This window comes from Aplidium turbinatum, chromosome 10 (assembly GCF_918807975.1).
Source record: "Aplidium turbinatum chromosome 10, kaAplTurb1.1, whole genome shotgun sequence".
NCBI classification, from domain to species: domain Eukaryota; kingdom Metazoa; phylum Chordata; class Ascidiacea; order Aplousobranchia; family Polyclinidae; genus Aplidium; species Aplidium turbinatum.
In genome coordinates this window covers 11,249,234-11,276,346 of record NC_137481.1, presented here as the reverse complement: position 1 = coordinate 11,276,346, position 27,113 = coordinate 11,249,234, and the positions used below count along the sequence as shown (strand labels likewise).

Sequence of the window (27,113 nt, the reverse complement as noted above, 5' to 3'; positions counted from 1 at the left end):
CTACTTGGATGATCCGCCCCTGGTAGAAACGCACATTAGTTTGTGAAAGTCCAGGTCGTATTGTTTTTTTAATTGTATTGGTCTGCATCGTCGAAGTGTTTAGAAATGTTTCATCGACGTTCTTTCTTGTCGCAGTGGAGTCACTCAAAGTTTCAGACGAAAAGAAAAAAGAGCTTTCTGTGACGACATTCGGCTCATGGTCTCAAAACAGAAAGATAGGAAAAAAGGGAATTTCCGCTTTGTACTTGCCTTCACGCAGAGACCCAGTCCAGTTTCTATATATGTTTTTCTATTCACACATGCATAAACAGCAAGAAAAGTTGTAACTTTCGCAAGGAAATAGAATCCACTCGAAAAGAACGATAGATTAGGTTTGAGTAAACGGTGTAGAAAATAGAAGGCTTGTGTATCGTTTCAAGTTTTCGACCAGTGGATGCACTTAGCAAAAGCAGAGGTTTTACAAAAGTTTTGATTGATATGAGATACCGAACAGGGAAATTGTAATAGCCATGAGTCAGTTGTGATTTCTGTTGTTTATGACGATCATTAAACGTGGTGAAAATGCATCATTGATTCTAAATATAAAACAAAAGCAATGATACAGCGTTGTGTGCTGGTGTACTGAGCAAGCAAAGTAGCCTCTGTTTAGCTTAGCCTTTGTTTAACTTGTTATGCTTATAATACTGTTTTGAACAGCTTGAGTGTTATAGTCGTAACAATATAAAAACATAAACCGCAAATAAGGTGCACTGGAACCGCGAAGATACGGAAGTACTGTAGTGACTTCTGACATAGCAAATGTTTAAGAAGCAAATATACCTTTTATTGTGGAAGAACTTCATTTTAAGAAAACGACATTGGGTGAGTAGATAAGCATTGTAAAGCGAACTTAATCTTTTACTTTCTCATAAAAAGGTAAGCAACTTGTGTTGGTGACATATTCTTTTGCGTCAGTACACTAAAACTATATCAATAAACCACAAGAGCTCTCAGTTCTTGTGAAACAGAAACAAGCTCTTGTGTTTTTGACGTCACTCGACCATACGTGACAAAGAAGTGGAATCGGTGAAGCGTGAAGGCTATGAAGTTGACAAAAGCATGCTCTCAAGTTGTGGAAGAAAGCTTGCCTGTGCATAGTATAACATTTCTGTTTTGAAAACTATTAAGAGTATAAACATTTTTGCACAAGCTGCAACCACTGCGAAACCACCTCATCCAGTATTCCAGCCGTGATTATCAATTATTTATTTGATATGTAAATTAGCTTGCATAGGGAATGCAAGGCCGTCGAGAGGATAATTTTAGCTCTGTGCTAATGAGATTCTTGGTCCCCAAATCGAGTCCTTTCTAAGAAAACGCAGTATATCCAAAGAATACGCTATGGTTTCTTAAAGTTCTCGGACCTCTAAAATCATCTCTGACCCGGGTCCAAAAGTACTCTCTCGACTTCCTCTGACCCGGGTCCAAAAGTACTCTCTCGACTTCCCCCCCCCCCCCCCTGTCAACACTATTGTATAATCATAAAACTGGGGATGGAAAAGCCCTAAAAACATTTAAAAACTGCTTTTGTGTAAATAAAATTCAAATATGTTATATCTCATGAGTCAATAGTTGTTTAGCAATTATGGAATTTTAATCGATGCGGAAACGCCTGAACCCAGCTCGAAAGATCCATACTTTTTACATTGATTCAACGTCTACCTACAATGAATCCATGTAAAAAGAACATACTTTTTTAGCCTGGTAACTTTGCTGAACAGATTGAGATAAAATATTCCACACCGTATTATAATCCTTTTCTTCATATTACTCTTACAATTTGAAACTTGAACCTAGTAGCGCCACACAATAAAATCAGGTAACAGTAACACTGTGGGGCAAGCTACGGTTGGAGTCTCTAAAAATAGATTTGTGGTTATGTCCATGGCAAGCAGGAGACTAGAGTCATTGGCAGTACAGTAGAAGCATCTATTTCAGAATGTGTTTGCTTTTCAGATCCGAACCATCACAGAAGTGGTATGGCCTTTATTTTTATTCGCGATTTTGGTCTCTATTCGTCACATCCAGAGTCTGGAAACAAAACCAGAGTGTAAGTCAAGCTTCACCAAGCAACAAATAACATAAGCAGCGTACTAAATAAACAAAGGAATGGCATCAACTTCTTGCGCTGTTGCAAAGATCAAATGCAAACTTGGCATTGTAAAGCTGCGAGACGACATTTTTGTATCTATAGCACAAATCAAAATTCTTTTTTTATCCAGTGCTTGCTTCCTCCAAACAGGTTCGCTTTCTCAGGTTGGAAATAATGATGCTATTTGCAGTGTTTATGCAAACTACACTTCCAAACTTTTGCTGAATAAACTTCCGACAGCACAGAACAGCGTTACTTCCGCAGGCTACACATGTCTGTGTTAGCCATATGTTTTTCGCAACAGTTTGTAGCAAACAAAGCAACCGGTCATATATAAAAACAAACTAAACTGGCAAGTCAGATTGAAGGGTGCCAGCATACAGTACACCCGTGAAAGCACTAGCATGCAACACAAATCTCAATATTCGGTTTAGTTGGAATAATTGAAGTTCAATTGGAATAAGCCGTCATACGAAATAATTGTTCGGTTCAATTGGAATAGAATTTGAAGCTTTAGATTCCGATTTAACGTCAGTCCTTGCGGAATTACTTTTTTCCTCTTAGAAATATAAAAAGTTATCAGAAGTTTTACCCAAACCCAACCAACGCTTGACAGTTGACAGCATGACCTCAAATAGAGATTGTATTTAGGAACAGAGGAAACTATACTGAATATTGAAGTATAAGAATCGATTGCGTCACGGAATTAGAATTAAATAACAATTTCTTGAGAAATAAAAGGAAGGTTCGAGTGACAATGCTTTAAGCGTGCTTTGAAGGTTGTTGTAACTCAAATTCTAGCTGGATTGTCGGTTGTAGCCAAAAGTGCTTGTCGTTTCACAACAGAGTCAGCATACAATGCAATGCCCATGCAATGCCTATTTGTGCACTACTAAGGAACATCTAGAACTTGTGGTGTTGATAAGTTTGTTTTTGTTCAGGTCATTATCCTGCTCGTGCATTACCATCGGCTGGGGTATACCCTTGGATGAAAGGTTTTTTATGTAATTTTCTAAATCCTTGCTTCAACACTGAGGTAGCTTCCGAAATACCTGGCCAGGTCAATTCAAAATTTAACAAAAGTAGTGACTCTGCAGAGTAAGTGGTAGTCTACCAGTAAACATTTGTTTTAAAGTACGATTTTGTATGTTTTATTTGGGGACGCCTTCATAATTTGAGTTTATATTTTCGTAATCTGTGTATTGAATACCGTAAGCTAATCCACTACTTGTGAGTAAAATAATTCGTATGCCAATAGCCTTTATCATGATTCCTACGTTAAGTCGCGAATAAAAAGTGATGCAGACCTACTATTGACAGATAGACAAGTGAGATAACTTCTCTGCTGTTTACTTTGAGTAATAGCGTAAATGAAAAACAACATGAGAAATGTGAATGAACTGAATGTTTTGAGATCATTTATGGCTTCACAGTATCCACATGTCGTATTGTAGTTAAAATTGGGCATAGTTCACTCAAATGAAGTTAAAAACGACTACAATAATGCTGCAGTGGTAACTTATCAAGTTGCACTGAAGCTTCATAATTTATTCCATACCTTTAGTTTGTATCAAAAATACTCTTAATATCAAACTGTTTAAACCTGCTCAAACTATTATGAAATCTTAATGCACTGTTCTGTTTGGCTTTCGCAGGCTTCTAAACGCTTTCAATAATTTGCTGACCTTGCTGGACTCGGATAAAACCTTATTCAACAACATACCTGAGGCTATCAATAATAAAACTCTATTGGACCAACTTTTGCAATCTGGAAATTCGTTAAAAGACATAGGTATATAATTGTTTTCTGCTAAAGAAGTAAAAGGTCATTCAAGCATTAAGCTGAACTCGCAATACTCTCTTTTTTGTTTGGTCCTAGGTTAAAAGTCTCTACAAGTATGCGAAACTACCAAGAATAACAGAGGCTTTGTCAGTCCGAGGATAAAGTTCCATTATCAACCAAACCAGAATTCTAAAGCATCTTTTATTGATACTAACTTTATGACAATCTCCTTCATGTCTCGACAGACAAATAGCTTTTGTATTTAAATGAGACTATGTACCTGCCCTGCCATTCAGACGTCTAATGATAGTTTGTCACGTCACATGTATCTTCCCAGGCAGCAAATCAACCGTTTTTTACATTGGTTCAACGTCTACAGACGTTCAATCAATGTAAGAAATGATTGATTTGCTGTCTGGGTTGATTATTATGAATCTGGTGGGAAAAGATGTTTGCTTGTAATGAACTAATGATACGCAGAAGCGTTGACAGGAGGGTCCAGGGAGTACTTTTAGACTCAGGTCCGGGGTGATTTTAGTACGGGGCCTTCAAGTACGGGCCCGTAACTTTTCCAGGGGGGCCGAAAATTTGAAGAAACTACCACGTATTGTTTGAATATAGTGCGTTTTTTCTGGAAATATCTTGACTTGGAGCCCGAGAATCGCATTTGTAACTGGCCCAAATTGTTTTCTCAACGAAAAATTTACACCTGAGCCTTCAGCTGAAAAATTAACACGAACTTCCATATTTGAAATCAGTATCGTGTTATTTTATAAGTAACATTGATTTGGTGGTTTGTGGCAAGTGTAGTCCATTTATACTCCGATTTCATAAACGAAGATATGAATAGAAAATGAAGAAGACGCTGCGTTTATATTTTGCAGAATCGAAACTTTTTTCTCTCACAAACCGCACAAGTCAAAACGAGCAGGATGTTCAAACTCTCAGTGAATCGATTAAATCGATTTTACAAATACTGCCATATCTCCAAAAAACGAAAGGCCAATCTATTTTGTTTGCATTGCTGGGAGTCGATATATCTTCTCCGACCGGCTTCGGAGTGAGTTTGTTCGTCTAGCTGTCTTTTCAGTACAAAATTGCCTTTTCAATGCAATGTTATTTCATTAAATTCTGCTGAATCAAGTTTACACATTTAAAATTACTTAGTTAGGTGTTATACCTAGGGATTGTACCGTCCCTAGTTATACCGTGTGTAGCACTTTTATTGATTTATTTTATTCCGTTTGGAAACTCGTATCACAAGTAAACACAACAGATGCAATAATTTACATTACTTTTAAGTTTTAAATTACATGACTTCATGATGTAGTCTAGTCACATATTTCGTCTTGTGCAGTCAATTTCTGCGCTGTCACTGTTAAGTATTTGCGTTGTAAATATGTTGTTTGTTAAGTACAATATAGAGAAACTTTACGATTGATCTGTTACATCCTGTAACGTTTTGTGGCAAATAGCAGTCTCGACAAAGTCAAAGAAAAATGGAAAGGTCTTTTCGTAATTAAACATACAAAACAACACAGAAAATCCGTAATTTTCAAAATTTTTGAGACACATTAATTATTAACTTATGAAAGCGTATTTGTTTTTTTTTTGCTTGCTTATTTGACTAAAAAACAGATATGCTGAAAGCTTTTTTACAAAATATGTGGATATGTGCAAAGTATAGTTTAATTGCTGAATGAATTTTAGATAAGTGTGCAGCATGAGTTTTTCCTTTATGACAAATAGACTGTGTTGCACCTTGTTGGATCATTTCTAAAAAATGTATTGCGTGCTTTGTGTTTGTAAAAGTTACTTTTATTGAATTTTTCTTAATAAATATAATTCTTTGATATTGTGCAGGAATTTTGTGATCATCCGCAAACTAGACACAGATATGAAACCAACTCAACAAACATCACCCGAGACAGCGACCTCTTGTTTGGTGCAATGATAGAATTATCACGCGGCTTGAATCCCAGGTAAATTTGGTTATAGTGTAATCTCGTGTTGATTTTTAATTGTTTATTTTGTTTATAGACCGAGAGCCTACGACAGAAGATTTCACCCCATAAGGTACAAAAGGTTTGACCCCTTGAAGTTACTGGGGTCAACCATGTCACTCACAAAAAGTATGGAAGATTGACCGCACCGGGTGGATCTGGACCCTAGAGCCCCCTAAAAAGCCCAAAAAGGGGGTTAATTTCACCCCATAAGGTACATGGACCAAACTTGGTGAATACGAAGTTTTATGTCAGGACATCACAAAAATATCAAATCTAACAATATTTTCGAGTGGAAAGGTGATGTAAGACCCCCCCCGAAAGTGACCCCCCGGGGGGTTAATTTCACCCCATAAGGTACATGGACCAAAGTTGGTCAAAACGAAGTCTTATGTCGGGACATCACAAAAATATCAAATCTAACAATATTTTCGGGTGGAAAGGTGATGTAAGATGCCTTCAAAGTGACTTCCCATAATGTGACCCCCTCGGAAGGTTTATTTCACCTCATAAAGTACATGGACCAAACTTGGTCAAAATGAAGTCTTATGTCTGGACATCACAAAAATATCAAATCTAACAATATTTTCGGGTGGAAAGGTGATGTAAGATGACTTCAAAGTGACTTCCCATAATGTGACCCCCTCGGAAGGTTTATTTCACCCCATAAAGTACATGGACCAAACTTGGTCAAAATGAAGTTTTATGTCTGGACATCACAAAAATATCAAATCTAACAATATTTTCGGGTGGAAAGGTGATGTAAGATGACTTCAAAGTGACTTCCCATAATGTGACCCCCTCGGAAGGTGTATTTCACCCCATAAAGTACATGGACCAAACTTGGTCAAAACGAAGTCTTATGTCTGGACATCACAAAACTATCAAATCTAACAATAGTTTTGGGAGGAAAGATGGTGTAAGACTCCCCCAAAGTGACCCCCCAGGGGATTAATTGCACCCCATAAGGTAGGCTACATGGACTAAAGTAGGTTAAATCGAAGTCATATTTCACAGCATAACAAAAATATCAAATCTAACAATATTTTCGGGTGGAAAGGTGATGTAAGATGTCATCAAAGTAACCCCCAGAGGGTTTATTTTATCATAGAGTACATGGACCAAACGTGGTCAAAACGAAGTCCTATAGGTCCTAGGACACCACAAAATATCAAATCTAACAATACTCTCAGTTGGGAAGATGATGAAAGACCTACCCAAAAGTGAATCTCCTCCTGTAATTTAATTTACTTCATTCCTTACTCGAACCAACCTTGGTGTAACGGAAGTGCTATGCCAGGACAGTACCAATGGATTAAATCTAAAAATATATTTATATAGGTTTTGGTGAAATACATTCACAAGCTGTCCCATGATGCATGAAATGGAACTATAGCCTACTTTACAAAAAGTTTTTGTATAAATCATATTCAGTCAATCGAAAAAAGGCAACAGGACATGACAACACATGGCTTTGTAACACCAAAAACAGAAAGTACTTAAGAAGCACATAGGCTACAGTCATGGGCGCCGATCGCTCTCTAAGATTGGTGGGGACATTTACTAGGAAAGAAAGGGCAGACGAGCGAAGCGAGCTGAAAGATTGGGGTCTGTTCAACGAACAAACAAATAGGCCTACAGTAGATAGGCTACAAGTCTAATGTGATGTATTTTAATTGTCAGTGTCAGCATTGGACAGCAGAAGTCCAAACACTGCAACTCGGCAACGAGTCTCCGGCGAATTAAAAACGAAGTCCTTGGTTGATCCTTGGCTTGTAATGAAGGTTGATCGAATTCAAAACTTTATTGTGCACATAGCAGACCATTGCATGATTTGGCCGTTTCTGTGTCATGGTAGATCGTAACAAAGTTTTGATACGTCGCAAAGTTGATAATGAGCCTTCAGCTGAACACGAGCGGGCTGGTGATATGAGCAAAAGTTCCACTTGGGGAAACATTTGCCGAACAGCGGATGGTATCTTCTTGAATATCATTCGAAAATCTTGTGCAAGGGACTCTGTGTCAAAGAACTGAAGATAATCGTCTACCAAATGTGATTGTAGCTTTCCACTGAAGAGTGATTCTTGTAGAATTTTGTAGTACTCAAGATCGGTCGACTTGAAATAGTCAGTAAGATTTTGCTGCGAGCTGTCAATGACTGCAAAATACTCTGACCGATCGATCTTGAAGTTTAGGAGGTTGACCATGGCCATGTCCATACTGAAGACGATTTGAAACGTGACAAGTCTTTTAAAAATTGGGTAGGGTAAGAGTTTTTTCAATTATTGAAAAAAAGCTGCCTGCCAGCCTTCCAACTGCTGATTTTCCTATATACAATTTTTTGCCAAACCGGTAAAGACATTTCAGCAGCTCTTCAATGTAACCTCAATGTAATAATAACTGAAAAAATAGCTTTTTTCTTATACAAAAGTAACACAAGCTACATTTACTGCACTACATGCTTGTACGACTCTTTCAAAGTAATTCTAAAACTCTGCACTGTGTGGCCCTGGCGTAACCAAATTAAATACAATTTGCGAGTTACACCAGGGTTTCTCTGCCTAATAAAACATTTCTACTACGGTTGGAGCTTCCTCGCATAAAACAAAAATGTTGTCCCCTCCTTTCAATGTATTTTAAACGTTTGACTGGTAAAATTGTGACATTCGGGTAATATTTTCCCTTTTACGTTACAAAAATAATGTAAAAAGATGATGGGGACATGTAAAAAGATGGTGGGGACATGTAAAAAGATGGTGGGGACATGTCCCCACTGTCCTATAGGGATCGGCGCCCGTGGCTACAGTAGCCAGAAAATTGATCCAAGATCTTGATACGACTACTAAATGTTGACTTAATTGAACAACTGACTATCCAAATAAGACGAAGAATAAGACGAAGAAAGTGAAAGCGACAGCAGTGACAATGAAGAATAAAGAAACGACCGTTTACATTTACACAAACAATCTCTGTTTATGAATGAACAGTTACAATAACTGATTGGAGACATGAAGCAAATGGCATTAAACAAAAATTTACTACATTGGGTTTATTGGGTTATTTCTTGTAGCAGCTGGAAAATGTTTATTACTGCCTGAATTAACGTTCCAAATGATTCATTTCGAAACGTTTTGATTTGGATAGTCAGTTGTTCGATTAAGTCAACATTTAGTGGTCGTATCAAGATCTTCGATCAATTTTCTGGCTACTGTAGCCTATATGCTTCTCATGTACTTTCTGTTTTTGGTGTTACAAAGCCATGTATTGTCATGTCCTGTTGCCTTTTTTCGATTGACTGAACATGATTTATACAAAAACTTTTTGTAAAGTAGGCTATAGTTCCATTTCATGCATCATGAGACAGCTTGTGTACGTATGTATTTCACCAAAACCTAAATAAAAATATTTTTAGATTTAATCCATTGGTACTGTCCTGGCATAGCACTTCCGTTACACTAAGGTTGGTTCGAGTAAGGGATGAAGTAAATTAAATTACAGGAGGAGATTCAGTTTTGGGTAGGTCTTTCATCATCTTCCCAACTGAGAGTATTGTTAGATTTGATATTTTGTGGTGTCCTATAAGAATTCGTTTTGACCACGTTTGGTCCATGTACTCTATGGTGAAATAAACCCTCTTAGGGTTACTTTGATGACATCTTACATCACCTTTTCACCCGAAAATATTGTTAGATTTGATATTTTTGTTATGCTGTGAAATAAGACTTCGATTTAACCTACTTTAGTCCATGTAGCCTACCTTATGGGGTGCAATTAATCCCCTGGGGGGTCACTTTGGGGGAGTCTTACATCATTTTTCCTCCCAAAACTATTGTTAGATTTGATATTTTTGTGATGTCCTGACATAAGACTTCGTTTTGACCAAGTTTGGTCCATGTACTTTATGGGGTGAAATACACCTTCCGAGGGGGTCACATTATGGGAAGTCACTTTGAAGTCATCTTACATCACCTTTCCACCCGAAAATATTGTAAGATTTGATATTTTTGTGATGTCCAGACATAAGACTTCATTTTGACCAAGTTTGGTCCATGTACTTTATGGGGTGAAATAAACCTTCCGAGGGGGTCACATTAAGGGAAATCACTTTGAAGGCATCTTACATCACCTTTCCACCCGAAAATATTGTTAGATTTGATATTTTTGTGATGTCCTGACATAAGACTTCGTTTTGACCAACTTTGGTCCATGTACCTTATGGGGTGAAATTAACCCCCCGGGGGGTCACTTTCGGGGGGATCTTACATCACCTTTCCACTCGAAAATATTGTTAGATTTGATATTTTTGTGATGTCCTGACATAGAACTTCGTTTTCACCAAGTTTGGTCCATGTACCTTATGGGGTGAAATTAACCCCCTTTTTGGGCTTTTTAGGGGGCTCTAGGGACCAGATCCACCCGGTGCGGTCAATCTTCCATACTTTTTGTGAGTGACATGGTTGACCCAGGTAACTTCAAGGGATCAAACCTTTTGTACCTTATGACGTGAAATCTTCTGTCGTAGGCTCCCAGACTATTAAGAACACTGCTTACAAGTTACAAATACAATTCTTGCCAACTTTTTTGTGTTGCAGCTATTGTCATAAATAGTTCGTTTTGTTCTTTGCTTAACCAACAAGAAAGGGTATTTTTATCGCTTTTGTCCCTGTTTACAAATTTATCTGCTGAGTGCTAAATTGATGAAGGCTGTTTTACATTTTACATTATTTTTTTTTTACATTTTTTGTTTTGCAGAGAATCATGGTTTTGCTACAAACTGTTTACTAAGTTGGAAAACCCAAATAGTGAAGAGGAAGGGGGCAGCAAGATCAAATCTCAGTATATTCGTGTTCTGTGGTTGATGATCAAGCCTTTTGTCAAAGGTACTTTGTTTTTAGTAAAGCTTTTTCAATCATGTTGTTGGCAAACAGAGTATCAAGTATAAGCTATCACCGACAGGTGATAACAATTATCAGTAAAAAAGAATATTACTAACTGCCACTGTTCAAAGCGTTAGCCATATATCCCAATTGAAGATAAGTTTTCATACGGAATTTCAAGTGTTCCATCGAACCCTTGTAGTCTTTAATAATTCTACGTATCAAAAAGGTGATAACTGATATGGCGCTTCATGACTGCTCTCTGTTTTTCAGTTGTATAAATATTGATTTACTGCAGCGCTCAACACAGCTTCACTGTAAATGCTCAAGAACAATCACTTTCAAAAGATTTTACGACGAATTGTGTCGGTAACAAATGTCACAAAACGGTTAGGAGAAAAGGGTGTTTAAGGGAAAAATTTCTTTTTTTTAAATAGAATCAAATCAACCATGACCTTATGTTATTACGATCATGAAGTCACACTACTGCAACTGGCCTTCCATTTGGCCTTGCATTTCAATCCTCCCGTGATGCGTTATCGTTCATATTACTGAGCTAAGACAACCTGGTGGAGTTACGTTTACCACTTGAACGATGAAAACAAGGGTAGCCTACCTAAAATGAAGACGTGCGTTTTTCGTTGGTTTAAGTTGCCAAAAAAATAAACATAGCTTTTTTTACGTTTGTAATGTCAGTGCTTCAGTATGCAAAGTTAGCAACATGGCTTTGCAGGGAAAATACCATATGCCCCTAACACTCCTTTGGTGAAAAAGATCATTGAAAATGCCAATGCCACTTTCAATACACTTGGAACCATTCATGAGCTGGGTGTGAAGTGGCAAACCTCTATTGGACCTACACTGTACGATATGATGGAAAATGGAAAACAAATAAACACGTTAAGGGTAAGACAGACAGCAGAAAAAGGAATTGTTTGGTTGAAAACTATAGCTTTGTAGCATCAAAATGTCACCAAAAACTGCATAACGTTTTTCGAGCGATCGATTGCACGTACAAAAAATATACCCTGTGTGATCACGTTTTCGAATAATAACATCGGTTGACACATCATTTGGTACGTGGATTGTTGGACATATTTTAATGCATATTTGGTGCGCTGATTTCGAAAATACAATCAGTTTTTTTCCATCAGTTGTAATTTTCGAGATATACTATACCCCATGTGATGCATAGTTTTCATATACCTCAACAAGACTGGAGTTTTTTTTAAGTTGTTGGAAAATCTATAACATACATTTTCTTGCTAGATGATGCTGCGCTCTGCAGACTTTTTTCACGAAGCACCTTTTGGCGGTCAACTTTCTTCAGACCAAGTTGAGCAAATCATAAAATTTTTGTCAAACGATGACGATCCGTATGACGACATAATCACTTGGAAGGATGTCTTCCACCAAATTGATAACGCAATTCTATGGATCACAAAGGTAAAAACCAGTTACAAAAAAGTGTAACTTTACTTGATTATTTTAACTTCTTCGTGCAACTGTAGTAGGCTAAATAGAGGAAAAGATTTCAGGCATATAAGTTTGTTGTGACATTTCGGTTAATTTCCTGTCTGACAATCGATTAGCTCACAAGTTAACACACTGGTTTTAGTTGCCAAATGGTGTGATTGGTAGATAGGTGTGTGAAAAAGTAAGTTGTAAATGAGAAAAAGTAAATTGAAAAACGCAAAATCAGATTGTTATTGAAAAATTAACAGTCTGACTAAAATCTTCGAAATCAAATTTTCTTTGTTTTTTAACATGTGAGGATGTTAAAACCTATTGTGTCATCTGGGGAAAAGAATAAAGAAAGCGTAAAAATTTAATTTTTAGAAAAATTTATTTAAACGTTCTCCCAAAGTTAGAAAAACCTGGAAATTTCTGCAAAATGTGACAAATCAGGCCGTATCTTTAGGTGGCCATGTATATATACATTGCTTTTAGTTGAGATGGTCAAAAATAAAAACAAACTGAATTGAACTCAAAGCTCACAAATTAACCTTTATGATCTGTAAGGTCGTGTGTCCGTAATTTGAGTCAGGACTGTCTTATGCATTGTGCAAAACTAAGAACATTTCCCCATTTATTAAATCCGTGGATAAAAATTACAACAACCAAATGGCGTTGTAACAAACTTCAACTACAAACAAGCATGAGCGGTTGCATCATAGATGATGAGATTTTCGGTTTGCAGATGAATATGTAGCGGACGTCGAGTAGTCCAAAGCATCCGCTCATACCTAGCTGTAGATTATTGCAGCAACATCCCGAGCACATCGGTGGTGGGGATGATCCGAGAATGATGTCTGGGTGTATACATGTACCGGTATGAGTTTATCGCAGAAAACAAATCTTCAAATCATCAGGACGCATTCACTCAAAAGGTTGCAACCGAAAAATGCCTAACCAACAGAACGTGGTAAACTGAACCAAATCATGACTCTTAAACTGACACCACAACTGAACTGGTACCATAACTGCAAACAAAGCGTGGTGAACTGACTGAAAGATGCCACGACTAAGGAAATTCTTGACGCGTTGGCGAGAAAACCCAGTGTGTTTGGAATGCTCCAAGCGATGCACTCAACCACGATACACAAACGCATTGCGGCATGCAGCAGATGCACAACACTAAAAAGTCGTACAACTACGTGTATATGCATCAACAACTGATTGCAAGAATGCGGTCAAATTATATGAGTTAGCGTTCCGAATTCCTAAGAAGTACACAAATACCCAGGTAGCGTTTCAAATTCCTAATCAAGACACAAGGAACACAATAATGCCGCAAAGCAAAAGCCGCATGAGCTACAAATATTTCACAACTAACCAAACAAAACAAAACGATCCCTTCGATGACCACAGGAACACGCTCGCCATCAAACAACGTTTTTACCGTGAAAAATGGCAATGTGGCTACCCCAATGAAACAGTTATTGGCAAATGCGTGAGATTGCTTATGCTCGTTTTTGTCACGAAGTTGTTCAGCTGCTTCCGGTTTATTTGTAGCGTTTTTCTTGTGATCGAAGAAAGACCGTGTTGCAACACAACACGTAACGTTTGTGTTAGCCGTGTTGTTAAATTACCAACTTCTACCAAACTTATCGATACTTCTTTGTTTTCAGATCAGCAACAAACACGTTTCAACCTTTAGTTTTTGTTGCATTTGTTCGACTTATAACAATCTAATTCACAGTGCGCTGTACCGTAATTTGATTGGAGTTTTCAATGCATTTCATTCATTTTGTGATCCAATCTTTCAGTTTTCCTTTACTTAGATTTTAAGGGATTGTGGCTTTGTCTTGTGTAGACAATCTTTGAGGTGTTTGAATTTACTGGATATAGGTTAGTGATGCGGTCACAACAAACCTTTTCGGATGAACACCAGTTTTTAGTTTCGGTGTTTCGGTTTTCTTGCTTAGTTTCGGTTTTCTTGCTTCATCTTGAGAGCAACTGACTTTGACTTATCATGTTTGGTAGTTTAACTATGATCTTGTTCATTTAAATTTTTGTCGAAAGTTTTTGCTGACTGTTAGACCTATATCTACCCCTGCCTACAAAGTCAGCCTTTTCTACGTCAATTGATTTCAACGTCCCTTAAACAAGGTTGAATCAATGTAAAAAAAAAAACGATTTGCTGACTGAATACAGTAACCGCAGACTGTGCAATCTTTCACTACAATATAATTAATAGTGTGAGTCACAATTAATTAAATTTGAAGATACAACTTTTACATTTAAGCTTCTTGAGTGCTCCGAGTTGGACAAATATATCGGCTTTGATGATGAAGAACATCTGGTGAAATATTCTTTGGAACATGTTCGGGACAAGACTTTACTGGGAGGTGAGTGTTTTCGTTAGTTTTCGGTTAGCCTTTCATAGACGTTGGATAGTGAACTAAAATTGTAAAAGGACCAGCTTAACTTGAAATACGTTTCTAAAAAGTTATGCGAACGTATTTCGCTCCACTTTATTTACAGATAAGGTGACTTTTGATGGCTGCTTTATTTCCAGGCGTCGTCTTCACTTCCCCGAACAAATCTGCCGTCACATTGCCAAAAATAGTGAAGTACAAAATCCGTCAGGACGCTGACGTTGTTACAACCACAAGCTACATTGAAAGATTGTGAGCTTCTGTTCATCCGTTTGTTATGCATTGTAGTGTGAATATAAATATTCAATGTACATTGAACAATCTTGTGACTTCATTAAAAAAAAAGACGGTTATTGCTGGTGATTACTTGGAAATAGTCTCAGTGAACTACTCATGCGTTCTTGCTTTCTGTATGCAATTTGTTTATTATTTCAGCATATGGAAACCTGGCTCGAATAGCAACGCGTCTTCTGGCGGGTCTGGAATAATCAAACATGTTGCTGTCAAGTATTACCGCAGTGGCTTTGTCCACGTACAAGATATGATCGAAAGCGCGATTGTAAAAACTTCCAGGGGGAAATCCCTAGCCAGTTCCGATTTCCAACTTCCATTAGGCAATTATCTGCAAGAAATGCCATATCCTTGCTACACCAGAGACAAGTAAGGAAGTAGAATCGAATCTCATGTCTATTTTGGCCAAGTTGCTCAAAAAAAAAGGCGTTGCATGGTCGTTTGTACATGAACTTTTAGCCGCAATCACTGCTGATATCACTGCATCACTTCAAAGCAAAGATCTGCTTATATTTGACGACAAATTTGAAAACTGGTTGCTCTTTCAGTAGTGTTTTTGTGTATTCTTGGAATACATCACCAAAATGGTGTGGCAAAAGGAAAAGACATACCCTCGGCTATTAAGGCTCAAACGACGACTTCAAATACTTGGGAAAAAATAAATTTCTGCTTGTCTGCCAACTAAACTTTTAATTGACTTTCAGTCAATAATTTTACTCCGTAGCCAATCACAATCTTGACAAAGTTTTTACAAGCAGTGCAGGTTATACAAACCATTCAGCTGATTTATGGGCTTTTCTTTATATTGAATAAAAAAAGCGAAATAACACATCACTTTTTCAACTTTCTACGTAGATTTCTTGAATTTCTTCCTGGCTTGTTTCCGCTATTGATGACTCTCGCGTGGGTGTACTCTGTTTGCATCATTATCAAAAATATTGTTTACGAAAAAGAAAAACGTTTGAAAGAGGTAAGTTAAGGACTTGAAGGTACTTGATGATATTGCAAGAGCTGGTAAAACGCTACGCCAAAGACCCGCTTCGTCTGGGTCAAGCTTGTGACAAATTTGATTCTGAATTTTTGTGTCATTTGATAAAGTTTTCGCATCGGTCAATCAGGTTTTAGTATATCTGTTGCATCCTGGTTCCATGTGTTGAGACAAGTAACTAAACTACTATACTCTTAAACTACATATGCCTAATTTGCTGTGTACGTACATTTTATGTTGTTGGTCTATGACTTCATGTCAACTGACAGCGAAAACAAAATTTAATTTAATGTTGTTTATTGCATTTGTGTGAAGAAAACCAAGCGTCTGTTTAATGTTTCCCAACTCAATTTATTTTTAATTCATGAAATGCAACAAGTAATCGTGCTTGATTCACTTTTTTTAGGCCAGTTTTGTTTTCATCGTTTTATTTGTGCGAACGATGGAACAGCGTCATGTTTGGCTTATCACATTTTAAAATTTAAACTTGGAATCCCGCAACCAGTTTGCGCCGTTCAATCATCCTCGGGCCTTCACCGGATGCAGTAAATCAGTCAATAAAACTTGCTGTTTTTATTTTAGTTTAACGTTTAAAAACGTTGAAGCAAGTAAAAAGGAAACTTTTTCTGACTGTGAAGTGATTGGTTCAAGTTGGTGCAAAATGTACTGTACTGTACTTCCTTTTGACTTCGTTTGGTTGTTTCAGTTTTGCAATCATTAGTGCCTCAGGCGTGACATCACTATTTTTACCTGCAAACGCTAGGATCCTGACTTAACCTCGTGAAACACGGCATTTTGAAAAAAACAAACAAGGTTTAACGTTTCTACACGTTGAAAAAGGATGTTAAATCGTGCACACAGCCAAGTCACGATGCGTCATCATTCATTCCGCCTGCACGTGTGGAATAGCCTGAGGGAGGTTTATATAAACGCATGGTCATAATTATCGATTGCTTGAGTTGAGATATTCAGCTTATAAAATCCATTCCCATACATTGAATCAATGTAAAAAAAACGGATTTTGTATGGCTGAGCAGCATGTTAGTCTCCCTGATATCAAAATGTTTGGGACATATTGAAAAGAGGAACCATTTTTAGTTTCATAACGCTAAGAATAGTTGCAACAAGAATGTTTGTGTTTTATAACTTTAATTTGAAAACAGATTGTTTACACAGTTTAATCAGGAACCATACAATACAATTTTGTAGTCTGTACATCTTACAGTAAGTAGGCTAAATGTTATGTTTCGCGTATCACCTCACAAGACTGTAATCTGTCATTTTAATAGCGTTTTCTAGCATATTTAAGGTACTTGTAGGTGTAGATTTAGATCAAGTGAACGGTAAGGCAAACAAGCCAATGTTTGTGTCCAATAAGCATGGCGTTAAACTTCTTGCCAGGCACATTGTGCTCTCGATGAATGTTCAACTGGTTCCTTTTCAAATGTCTCACCAGCACTCTCACTTCTCTGCGACGACTAATATTGTTATTTCAATTTGTCGCTTTTCGCAGGTCATGAAGATGATGGGATTGAGCAATGGCGTACACTGGGTGGCATGGTTCATCAACGCCTTCTTGATGATGTTTTGTTCTTCATTGTTACTTCTCAGTTTCTTTCGGGTAACACGCGCTTTTCATGTGTTTACTCACGGTGGATTGTAAACACTACTTTATCAGCATGTTATAACGTTATCTCATTGTGAATTTCCTTGGCTACTGTATCAGTCTGCAAACCATCTCGTTTTACTTTATTTAAACGTCTGCGGTTGTTGAATTAATGCAAAAAAGGGCTCATTTGTTGGCTGGTGTTGCTGGGATTTTCTACGACCTGCTCTGTTTACAATATTGTTGGTCCGGTCATTGTTCTTTCAAAGTTTATAGTTTGCATGGTAGCGGTGACGTTTCAACTTTAACACTCAATTTGTTTTGTTTGTTTTCAGTTCGGCAACATCCTACCACTCAGCAACCTGTTCATTGTGTTGGCGTGGCTCACTTGCTTTGCGCTGGCGACCATTGCGCAATGCTTTCTCATCAGCTGCTTCTTCACAAAGTTAGTTGATATTGATATTCTAATGCGTAGTCTCTTTACGCGCAAGGAGACGTTTGTGAGAGAAATCTGGGCTCTGCGAGCCTTACATAATAGCAAACGACTTGTTTAAAATCTTTCACCCAGCTCTGGTATCTTTGGTTGTGGAAGCGTTTTAATTTTTAATGGACTGTTTTTATGCATGAAAGCTATTGCTTTAATAGGAGAAAACTCCTTCCATTTGTCGTTTTGAAGCAACTGAAGCAGCATCGACTAAAAAGAAACTAACGACATTGCTAACTTGCATTAAAAAAATAATTAAATGCCTTAAAAATTAACAGTTGTAGGCCTACACTTGTTTCGAAACATAACTATATCTTGTGTTCTGTCCACAATACCCTTGACAACATTCAAAAACCTGTGGGACTTTTAACTTGCAAACGAGTTGGCAATGCAGACGTCATCGCATTTACTGCACGGGATATTTTGTACAAGTAACTCTGTAAAGCAATTAATAACGTCAAGTTGGAAAAGTAACGGGACGTAGTAAGCAGAGGATAGATAAAACCATTGGTGAAGCGCCTCTGGTTTGTAGGGCTGGAGATCCATTCCTGAAAACGGTGCCAATGATTTGGAATCACACAAAGCAGTGAACTAAATTGTCTTTCATAACAATTACTGTTGATCCACAGAGCCAACCTCGCAGCAGCATGTGGTGGAATTATATTTTTTGTGCTTTACATTCCTTACAACGTGGCTTACATTTTCGATGATCAGATGACGTATTCCAACAAGCTAACCGCGGTGAGTTTTTGCATAAAGAAATGACGTGTGGAACAACAGAAAGCGCTTCTATATTTGAAACGAGGAAATCGAACACACCAACAGACTCTTTTCCTTCTACACATCTAAACGCATTTAAACTTGAACATAGACTAACTAGGGTACCGTGTTTTCAACTTTTTACTTTTCACCACGTCTAAATATAGCCTACCTCCGATAGCATGCACCGCAGTTTAAGTATGTTATCTGAAGGTTGATCCAATTACAAAAACACGTTGAAACAACATCAATCTTTGTTATTTTGAAATCCTGTTTTATTTCAGTGTCTCCTCTCGTCCGTAGCTTTCGGCTATGGATCTTCTTACATCTCGCAGTATGAGATGTCAGGCCATGGCATGCAGTTTAACAATTGGGCTAAAAGTTACAACCCGGCAGATCAAATGACCTTTTTAACATCGATGTTGATGATGCTTGTGGATGCGGTTATTTATATGATTTTAACATGGTAAGAATATGGAATATTTATTATAGGAATATTTAGTGCCTCAATGATCTCTAGAGCTGTACTATAGCCAGTGCATCAGCTCCTGGAAAGGCCACCCTAGCCAGGTTGGTCGAAAGGTAGACCGTAGAGGCCAGACAAACTCCCCCGACTAGGGAAGGAGAGCCCTCTCGTCCCGAGACAATCTCCCAATGACAGTGACATAACAACTTGTAAAATCTCAGGGCACCAATATGTCAACCCGTCACTCATGGAAACAGATAACCCACGTTGATGTGCAATCTGCTTCAAGCGGAAATGGCGATTTAATATAAGAATATTGGTGTTATAATCTCTCAGCCTTAGATTGTTGTAAGTTAACAGTGTTAACTGTTGGTGTTTAAGTTATTACAAAATTTTCCGCGTTATTAAACATTCATTTTCTGTTTTGTGTTTAGCCCACACTACATAGGCGACAGTAATTGTTCAGAGAAAAGTTCTACTTCGACTTAATATTTCTTAAGCTGAACGCAAATTTGTACCATGCCATTTCATGCCAGGTACGTTGAAAACGTTTTTCCTGGAACTTACGGTGTTCCGAAGAAATGGAACTTTTTTATGAAGAAGTCGTACTGGCTCGGAACATCCGGGACCATTGATCGAACAATCCGTCGCATCAACTCTGTCACTGAGCAAGAGGAAGGCGTCAAAGTGGAGGCGGAGCCTGATCATCTGCCTCTGGGCGTTTCCATGCAAAGACTAAAGAAAGTATTCGAGTGAGTTAGCATCGATTCATTTAAAACACGGAAGTTGTACAAATAAATACGGGTGGTGCCGGAGAGCCTGAAATGACGTAATTTTACGTAAGGCTTCTGACTTGGCTGTCATCTTCCGCGTTGGTTGTTGAGATGTATATTTAGGTGCATCTGATGAGTTGTCAACAACTTTGCAACATGAGACTTGTCCACTATAGTTTTGCTTTCATTTGAACGAAAACATATTTTCTCGCAGCAACGGGAAGGTTGCCGTGGACGACCTCTCCCTCAACTTTTACGAAGGTCAAATCACTTCATTTCTCGGCCACAACGGGGCGGGCAAGACAACGACGATGTCGATGCTAACAGGGTTGTTCACGCCAACATCTGGGTCCGCTTATATTTATGAAAACAACATTCAGACCGAAATGGATCAAATCCGTCATCAACTTGGGTTTTGCCCACAACACAACGTTTTGTTCGGAGAGTAAGTGCAACTACGTAGTCAACAAATCAGCTCTTTTTACATTGTGAAAAAGTGAATAACGTTCAATTTGAAAAGAACTGATTTGATGACTGGGATGCTCTCAACAGCCCCCATCAGTTTGTTGTGTGTGGTTTCAGTAAATATGACTTGTTTCTTAAAACTTCAGCCTGACTGTACTGGAACATCTCCAATTCTATTCCGGGTTGAAAAACGCGGTCGGAGGGAACAAGGAAAGTTCTCAAGAAATTGAAGAAATGGTGAAGGATGTTGGTCTGCCGCACAAGAAAAATGAAATTTCTCGTCATCTCTCTGGAGGAATGAAAAGGAAACTATCGGTTGCTGTCGCCTTTGTAGGTGGATCAAAGTGCGTCATACTTGACGAGCCCACGGCAGGTCAGTGGTTGCAGCGAATGAACTGTAGAATCAATCCACACGTGTGTGGTTATATTATCTACTGGTTCAACAATCAAGTGGAAAATTTACTGAAGACTGGAAAACTTACTGACGACTAATTTTTTTTTTTCAATTTATGGCAACCGTAGATGATGTAATGTATAATTGCATTCTAGTACCATGTTGCATTGTTTAATTCCGAATCAATTTTTTTTTCTATTTTTACTTTAAGTTTCATATTTTAAAACTTTAAAGGCGTGGATCCATACGCTCGGCGAGGAATCTGGGATCTGTTGTTGCGCTACCGTGCCAACCGCACCATCTTGCTCTCTACGCATCACATGGATGAAGCGGACTTACTGGGAGACAGGATAGCCATTATATCGCATGTGAGTGTTATTCGATAAAGTAATTTGTTCTAGAACTAGCTTGAATAGATTTTCAGTCACACCTTTTCTACGTCTTGCTTGCTTACCAAAATCAAATACTTAGAAGAGTAGTTAAAGTCTTCAGCTGACAATCGAAAAGTTGTTTGATGCATGCCGAAAGCACGTTTTGGTATTGTGGTAAGACAGGGACGTGTTTAATTGCTATTGCATTTATATACATTCATATTATAAACTTCACTTTTAGACAATGGCTACAGACTTAGTGACACGAACTAATCAAACGAATGAAAAGTTCTCGTTTATTTTGTTACCTGATTACGATTATTATTACGATTACGAACTCAATGCATCGGGAAAGCGGTAGCAGGCTTTTTTGAGACACTGATGATTTTTGTTTATACACAGGGAAAGCTAAAGTGTTGCGGGTCGTCTCTTTTTCTGAAAAGCAGCTTCGGGGTCGGCTACTATCTGACAGTTGTGAAGCCTGATGGAAGTGAGACGTCAGATGATCAACTCATCGACTGCGGCGAACCTGAAGATCAGCCTGGTCTGATAACATCTCACAGCGACAGCGCGAAGGTGCAGTCAGACTTTCTGTTCGGTATTTTTCGGCATTCTTCGGACTACTGTATTATTCGGATTTTTTCGGTATTCTTCGGATTTAACTCTTGCACTCCTTTCGTATACTTCCGACTGTTTTTCTTTAGTTGTCTTCAGACTCTTTATTTTATCATTACAATTCGTTGGAAAGGTTTAGTTTTGTGAGCTGACACGGATTTGTGCAGACAGTTACCAATTTTGTTATTATTCTTTCAATCACAATTTGTTATTTAAGTTCAACCAATCAACCTTGCAGAATACTAACAGACATTACTGTCAGTCGTTTTAGTAACATTTCGTTTACTTTAACAAAAAACTGTATTTGTTAAAGCACAGTAACAGCACAAATACATTAAGTAACATGTTATTTGTCATGCGCTATTGTTTTTTTTTGTTTTTGTTTTTTTTGCAATCAGCAGGCAGTAGCCTACATCGCAGTCGTACGATGCAGTTTCGTTATCTTTGCTCTGAACTATTCCGCAGCATTCCGACGACGGATTTGAATCAAGCTCAGATATTCTTCCGCTGCCAGCATTTCCATCCACTTCGATAGCCAAGCAAAGCTTCACTCCAATTACCAAAGATTTACGTTCAGTTACGTTTCAAGCAGGTGCGATGTTTGCAAATATCAACTGCGAGTCGTACGAAGCTGCGTTGTGATGCAGTGATTTCTTTGTAGCCATCGACTTATGACGTAGGGTATCTTATAGTTTTCTTAGCTAATCTATTTATAACGTTTTCAACTTCCGTTTCGTTTGAATAAGCTTTAATTCAATTCTTTGAGAAAACAATTATGCCAGACAGCAAAGCAGTCTATTTTACAGCGATTCACTTCCGTTTACAGACGTTGAATTGGTGTAAAAAAGGGTGATTTGCCCGTTGAGATTGTGCTACTGGGTTTAGCGTCATTTCACCAAAAAACAAAAAAAATCAACGTTTGTAAAACGAAACCACAAATGTAGAACCTCCTGCCAAGGAAATACATCGAATGTTATGTAAAATAAATGACAAGCAAAACCAACGACCTAAAAAACCCATAGGAAGGGTAACCGCACGCCTATAATTGTCAGGCTTCTTTGGTTTATGATCTTTAATGCTGATATTTTTGTTTATTCCAAAAACTGTAGTAAAGGCAATAGGTCCGTTTGTTTGTTTCAACGAAGCCATATGCAAAAAATCCCTTGTGACTTTGTTTGACAAAAACCGTTGTGGGACTGTATTGTTGTCTCGTAATCTTAATGTTAATAAAATTTCCCTCAATTACTGTCTCTGGTCAACACATCGTCGATAATTTTAACTTCATTTTGGATTTCTCTGCATGTTCTTTGCTCGATTACGAGCCTGTCATGCTGTTGAATTATGTTTCAGACCACTTCAGTTCCAATCGTGTAATGAGCATAGTTTTCAACGCTATCCCACTGGCTAAGATACAAGAAGAGAACCAAAGGGAAATCACGTTTGTTTTGCCGTATTCAGCACAAACCGGTGAAACGTGAGTGCTTGGTGGGGTTCATGTTCGGAGTGCAGTTTATCCAGCCAGAAAATCAGTCTTTTTTAGATTGGTTTCTCTTCTGTGGACGTTGCGATCTAAAAAAAAGGGCTGATTTGCTGGCTGCGTAAGGTTAGACGTTAATGAACTGACAAAATCAAAAAATGTAAATTGAACTAGCCTTTCCCAAAAAAAAATCAAATCACCAGTGGCAGCACGTCATTGAATATATACAAACACGATTAAGGCTTTCATTTTATGATTTTTAATGTAATTCTTACAGTATTTTTGCCTTGATTCAAACAAAAATTAGTCTGAATAATTTTTGTTTGTCATGACACATACAGTATAAGCGTGACGTTTCTAATCGCCGTTCAAAGCGAAGGTTTCCACTCAAATGTATGTATTTGTCGCATTCAGATTCTGCAAAGTGTTTAGCGAGCTGGACGCATTCGGAGTCACATACGGGTTGACTGACACCAGCCTGGAAGAAATATTTCTCAACGTTGCTGAACAAAACGATGAAGAATGTGATGATTCCAAATCAGGTAAGACAGTGGTGTAGTTTTATAAAAAGAAGTGGGAAACACTCGTTTTTTAAGATAATAGCTGACTGTCGGAGTGTCCATGAATTAAATCTCACAAGAGCACAACGTACCGTGATGGTTGGACTGTTGTTGTTTTAATCCTGTGGCGTGGCTACGGATCCAATTTCAAAGTTGAGTAAAACTAAGTGTTGACATCACCGAATTCAACATATTTCATAAAAAACTGAACAGCCTAAAATGTACAGTAGATCCTAAACTCATATTCAGAAACCCTTTCGAAAACTAAACTGTCCTCATCTTCATTGCTCTTAGACATATTTGTTTTTAAACATCAGTTAATGTTACTTGACTTTATGCTTGTAGTACAAGAAAAACTTTCTACCAAAGCTCTATAATCCGAAAACAGTAAAAAGTAGAATAGTAAGCGCTTAAAGCATTGACATTTATGATTTGCTTTCAATTATGTTGACTTGGCGTTTACGAACTAATACCACATCTATTCGAACGATTTCTGCCCATGACATAGCCTATTTTTTTTTTTTTAGGCTGTTGGTGTTTTCCGTGCAAGCGTTCCCACAGAAAAGAAGTTCCCGCTTCTCCAGACGGGCAAGCAAGGCGTGGCTTAAGAAGAAGTCTAACTTCTCGAAGCTTGACTTCAAGTAGGTTTTGAAAGTTTTCTTCGTTGATCGTTTTGTACATTTGTGAACCACATAAGTTATCACAAAAGTTGAACTTTCACAAGTGAATTATGAAAACGTGCTGTAAAAATTGTATTAGAGTAGAACTCATTGTACCGTCTTTGTGAAAACTGTAAATTGTGTTAAGGTTGATTACATCAAACACAGAGAAGCATTGAATTCATTATTATTTCAAAGCCACGACAATATTTTGTCTGTTGGCCTATATAGCCGTGACCAGTAATATCGCTTGTTATTTGTTTCAGACCTGTCTGATCATTCCTTCTCTCAGTTACGTAAGTATTGAACATATTGCACTTAAGTGACAGCACTAAAAGTTTGTAGTGCTTGGAGGAAACACAATGTAGACCTTAGTTTGGAATATATACAGAGGAGACCACGTTTTTCCATTTACCTTATCAATGGCTAATTAACCCCTGTCCTGTCGATTATTCTCTGGTTACAGTGCGTTAGTCTATAACTCTATATAGTCACTGATCACCTGCGTTAAAAAGCTGTCGTAAAATACAATATTGTGTTGTATATTTAGTCCACCACGATGAAGAGCCGCTTTTTCTTGAGGAAGTTGCTCCTGCCGCTGAAAACGACGCATTTGATGTTGCCGATGGATCTCAAGGAACAGGATCGTACAAAGTTAAAGGGAAAAAACTTATCTGGCAGCAGTTCTCTGCGCTATTTATAAAGAGATTCCATCACTCAAGGTCGGTTAATATTTCAAAATTAACAGAATTTACTATCTAACGGTCACTCTTATCATAAATCAATTGTTGTAAATGATAATGGTGGTTTAGAAAATAAGAATTGTCCCTCTTTTGTAATTATCTGTCACAATTTATTTAAAGACGGAACCGGAAAGGCCTAGTAGCTCAAGTTGTTGTACCTGCAGTATTCGTGGCATTGGGACTGCTCTGCGCCCTTGCTGTTCCATCCCAAGAAAACCTTCCTCCCCTTGAATTGCAACCGTGGATGTATGGAAGCACCAACACGTTTCAGAGGTACTTGTACTTTAATATCAGTACCTTATCAAATGTCACGCGTCAGTGCTTCTTCTTGGAACCGATTTTATTGCTTGAAAGATGTAATGGAAGAATAAAGATAAGGAAATGTGTCTTTTAGACTATCAATCAAATTTTTCAGCAACACTTTGTAATTGTGAGAAATCTGGCGTACCTCTCGGTAAGCCATGTGTTGTGATTACAGATCAGTAGCTTGTTTTGGCTAGCAATCAGTAGGATTTAACCGCCGCATTTGACAACTAACTTTCCATATTGCAGTCATGACATGTCCAACCACAGCTTATCTCGTGACGTCAGCGCGGCCTTGGTGGACGAGCCATCAATAGGAATGAGATGTGCCGAGCAGTACGATGTTCTCAACTACGACGGCTCATATCTGAATTGCGACAAGACACAAAGTAAGTTTGCCATTATGTCTGCGACATGGAGCCACTTTATAATTTTCTGATTGATAAGATTGCACTAAGTCAAAAGCACTGACATTGCAATTTTTGAAATATGTTTGTTTTTGGGCACAGATGGACATTGGCAAGACGATGACTCTACAGTTGGTCACAGCCAGATGGCCTTGTCTAACGAAACATTGGTTTGCAAATGCACCGATAGAAATCACCGGGTTCTTCTTGCAGGTAACGTTCTTGCTGAGGCACTAGTCTTACATTTGAAGCCAACTTTTCCGCATTATGTTTTTAATTTTTTGTAAGCTGTTTATTGGTGGCATAAGGCTTTTGTTTTTTTAAACACTTTAGCCAAAGTTTTATTACAGAACTATGATTACAATTTCTTTATCTGTAGAATGCCCTATGGGTGCTGGTGGCTCAGCAACACCACGTGTCTTGTTGCAGTCCTCTGATTGGATGTATAATATGACCGGACGTAACCTTTCCGATTGGCTTGTCAAAACTGTTGACAAGTAAGTTGCATTTTCACATTTTACAATGCTCATCTCATGACATAAAAATCACGATAAAAGTAGATAAATTTTATAACCTTACTGAACTTTTTACATAATGTCCTGCACGTCTTCGGAGCTCCAATACACCAACGTAAGCATTTACTCTAAAAATGTGCATTAGCACGTGTTACAAAAACCCTAATAAATCAAAACAAATTATGAATTTATTGTTAGTATTTTTATGGCCTTCGGAGTTACGGCCAGGTTTGTCACGTTTTAAAAGCAAGTTATAAAAGGCCTATTTTTTCAATCTTTCTCTTTTTGAAAGTAAAGAGCTACAGTGCTTGTTGACTTTCTGTCAGTTCAGTGTACTTTTTATGGTTGCTTTAGTTTAGTTTGATTATGAAAATAAAATTATACGCATGCATAACATTTAAACTACAAGAAATGGAATCAGGCGGTAGAGGTGCGATGTATGAATGGAGCTAATGCAGTAGGTCTACATTGTATGGACATGAGAAACCTTCACAACGACTAAGGATTTCCACAACGCTTTTTCGCAACAATCTTACCATAAGCACAACAAACACATTAGCGT

General features: G+C 37.9%; 2 protein-coding genes across 3 annotated transcripts in view; both read left to right on the top strand.

Annotated features, from left to right (window-relative positions):
* Window positions 1-27,113, top strand: part of LOC145778912 (phospholipid-transporting ATPase ABCA1-like) — a 71,519-nt gene that overhangs the window by 33,359 nt on the left and 11,047 nt on the right. Inside the window, exons 21-34 of one of the 2 annotated variants that reach the window (XM_082590503.1) lie at window positions 20,257-20,487; window positions 20,654-20,880; window positions 21,136-21,269; window positions 21,675-21,848; window positions 22,353-22,479; window positions 23,238-23,361; window positions 23,779-23,906; window positions 24,452-24,565; window positions 24,850-24,879; window positions 25,134-25,305; window positions 25,447-25,599; window positions 25,879-26,018; window positions 26,139-26,249; window positions 26,416-26,533. The exons of the other annotated variant lie outside the window; for it this stretch is intronic. Coding sequence (XP_082446629.1) covers window positions 20,257-20,487; window positions 20,654-20,880; window positions 21,136-21,269; window positions 21,675-21,848; window positions 22,353-22,479; window positions 23,238-23,361; window positions 23,779-23,906; window positions 24,452-24,565; window positions 24,850-24,879; window positions 25,134-25,305; window positions 25,447-25,599; window positions 25,879-26,018; window positions 26,139-26,249; window positions 26,416-26,533 — 1,983 coding nt within the window. The remainder of the gene's footprint in view (window positions 1-20,256; window positions 20,488-20,653; window positions 20,881-21,135; window positions 21,270-21,674; window positions 21,849-22,352; window positions 22,480-23,237; window positions 23,362-23,778; window positions 23,907-24,451; window positions 24,566-24,849; window positions 24,880-25,133; window positions 25,306-25,446; window positions 25,600-25,878; window positions 26,019-26,138; window positions 26,250-26,415; window positions 26,534-27,113) is intronic. 2 annotated transcript variants of the gene reach the window in all.
* LOC145778285 (phospholipid-transporting ATPase ABCA1-like) lies at window positions 709-20,025 on the top strand. The gene is made up of 18 exons (XM_082589748.1): window positions 709-861; window positions 1,996-2,089; window positions 3,073-3,229; window positions 3,787-3,923; window positions 4,799-4,974; window positions 5,778-5,896; window positions 10,670-10,797; window positions 11,528-11,700; window positions 12,064-12,240; window positions 14,543-14,645; window positions 14,816-14,927; window positions 15,111-15,335; window positions 15,822-15,936; window positions 17,468-17,575; window positions 17,896-18,005; window positions 18,674-18,785; window positions 19,088-19,269; window positions 19,806-20,025. The coding sequence occupies exons 1-18, from the start codon at window positions 799-801 to the stop codon at window positions 20,023-20,025; spliced, it is 2,511 nt and encodes an 836-aa protein (XP_082445874.1). The 5' UTR covers window positions 709-798.

Excerpts from the sequence above, each read along its gene's own strand:
- LOC145778285 (XM_082589748.1), top strand. The coding sequence starts at position 799 with ATGTTTAAGAAGCAAATATACCTTTTATTGTGGAAGAACTTCATTTTA. Across the intron at positions 2,090-3,072 it reads TCTGGAAACAAAACCAGAGT|GTCATTATCCTGCTCGTGCA; the intron begins GTAAGTCAAGCT and ends GTTTTTGTTCAG. Across the intron at positions 5,897-10,669 it reads TCACGCGGCTTGAATCCCAG|AGAATCATGGTTTTGCTACA; the intron begins GTAAATTTGGTT and ends TTTGTTTTGCAG.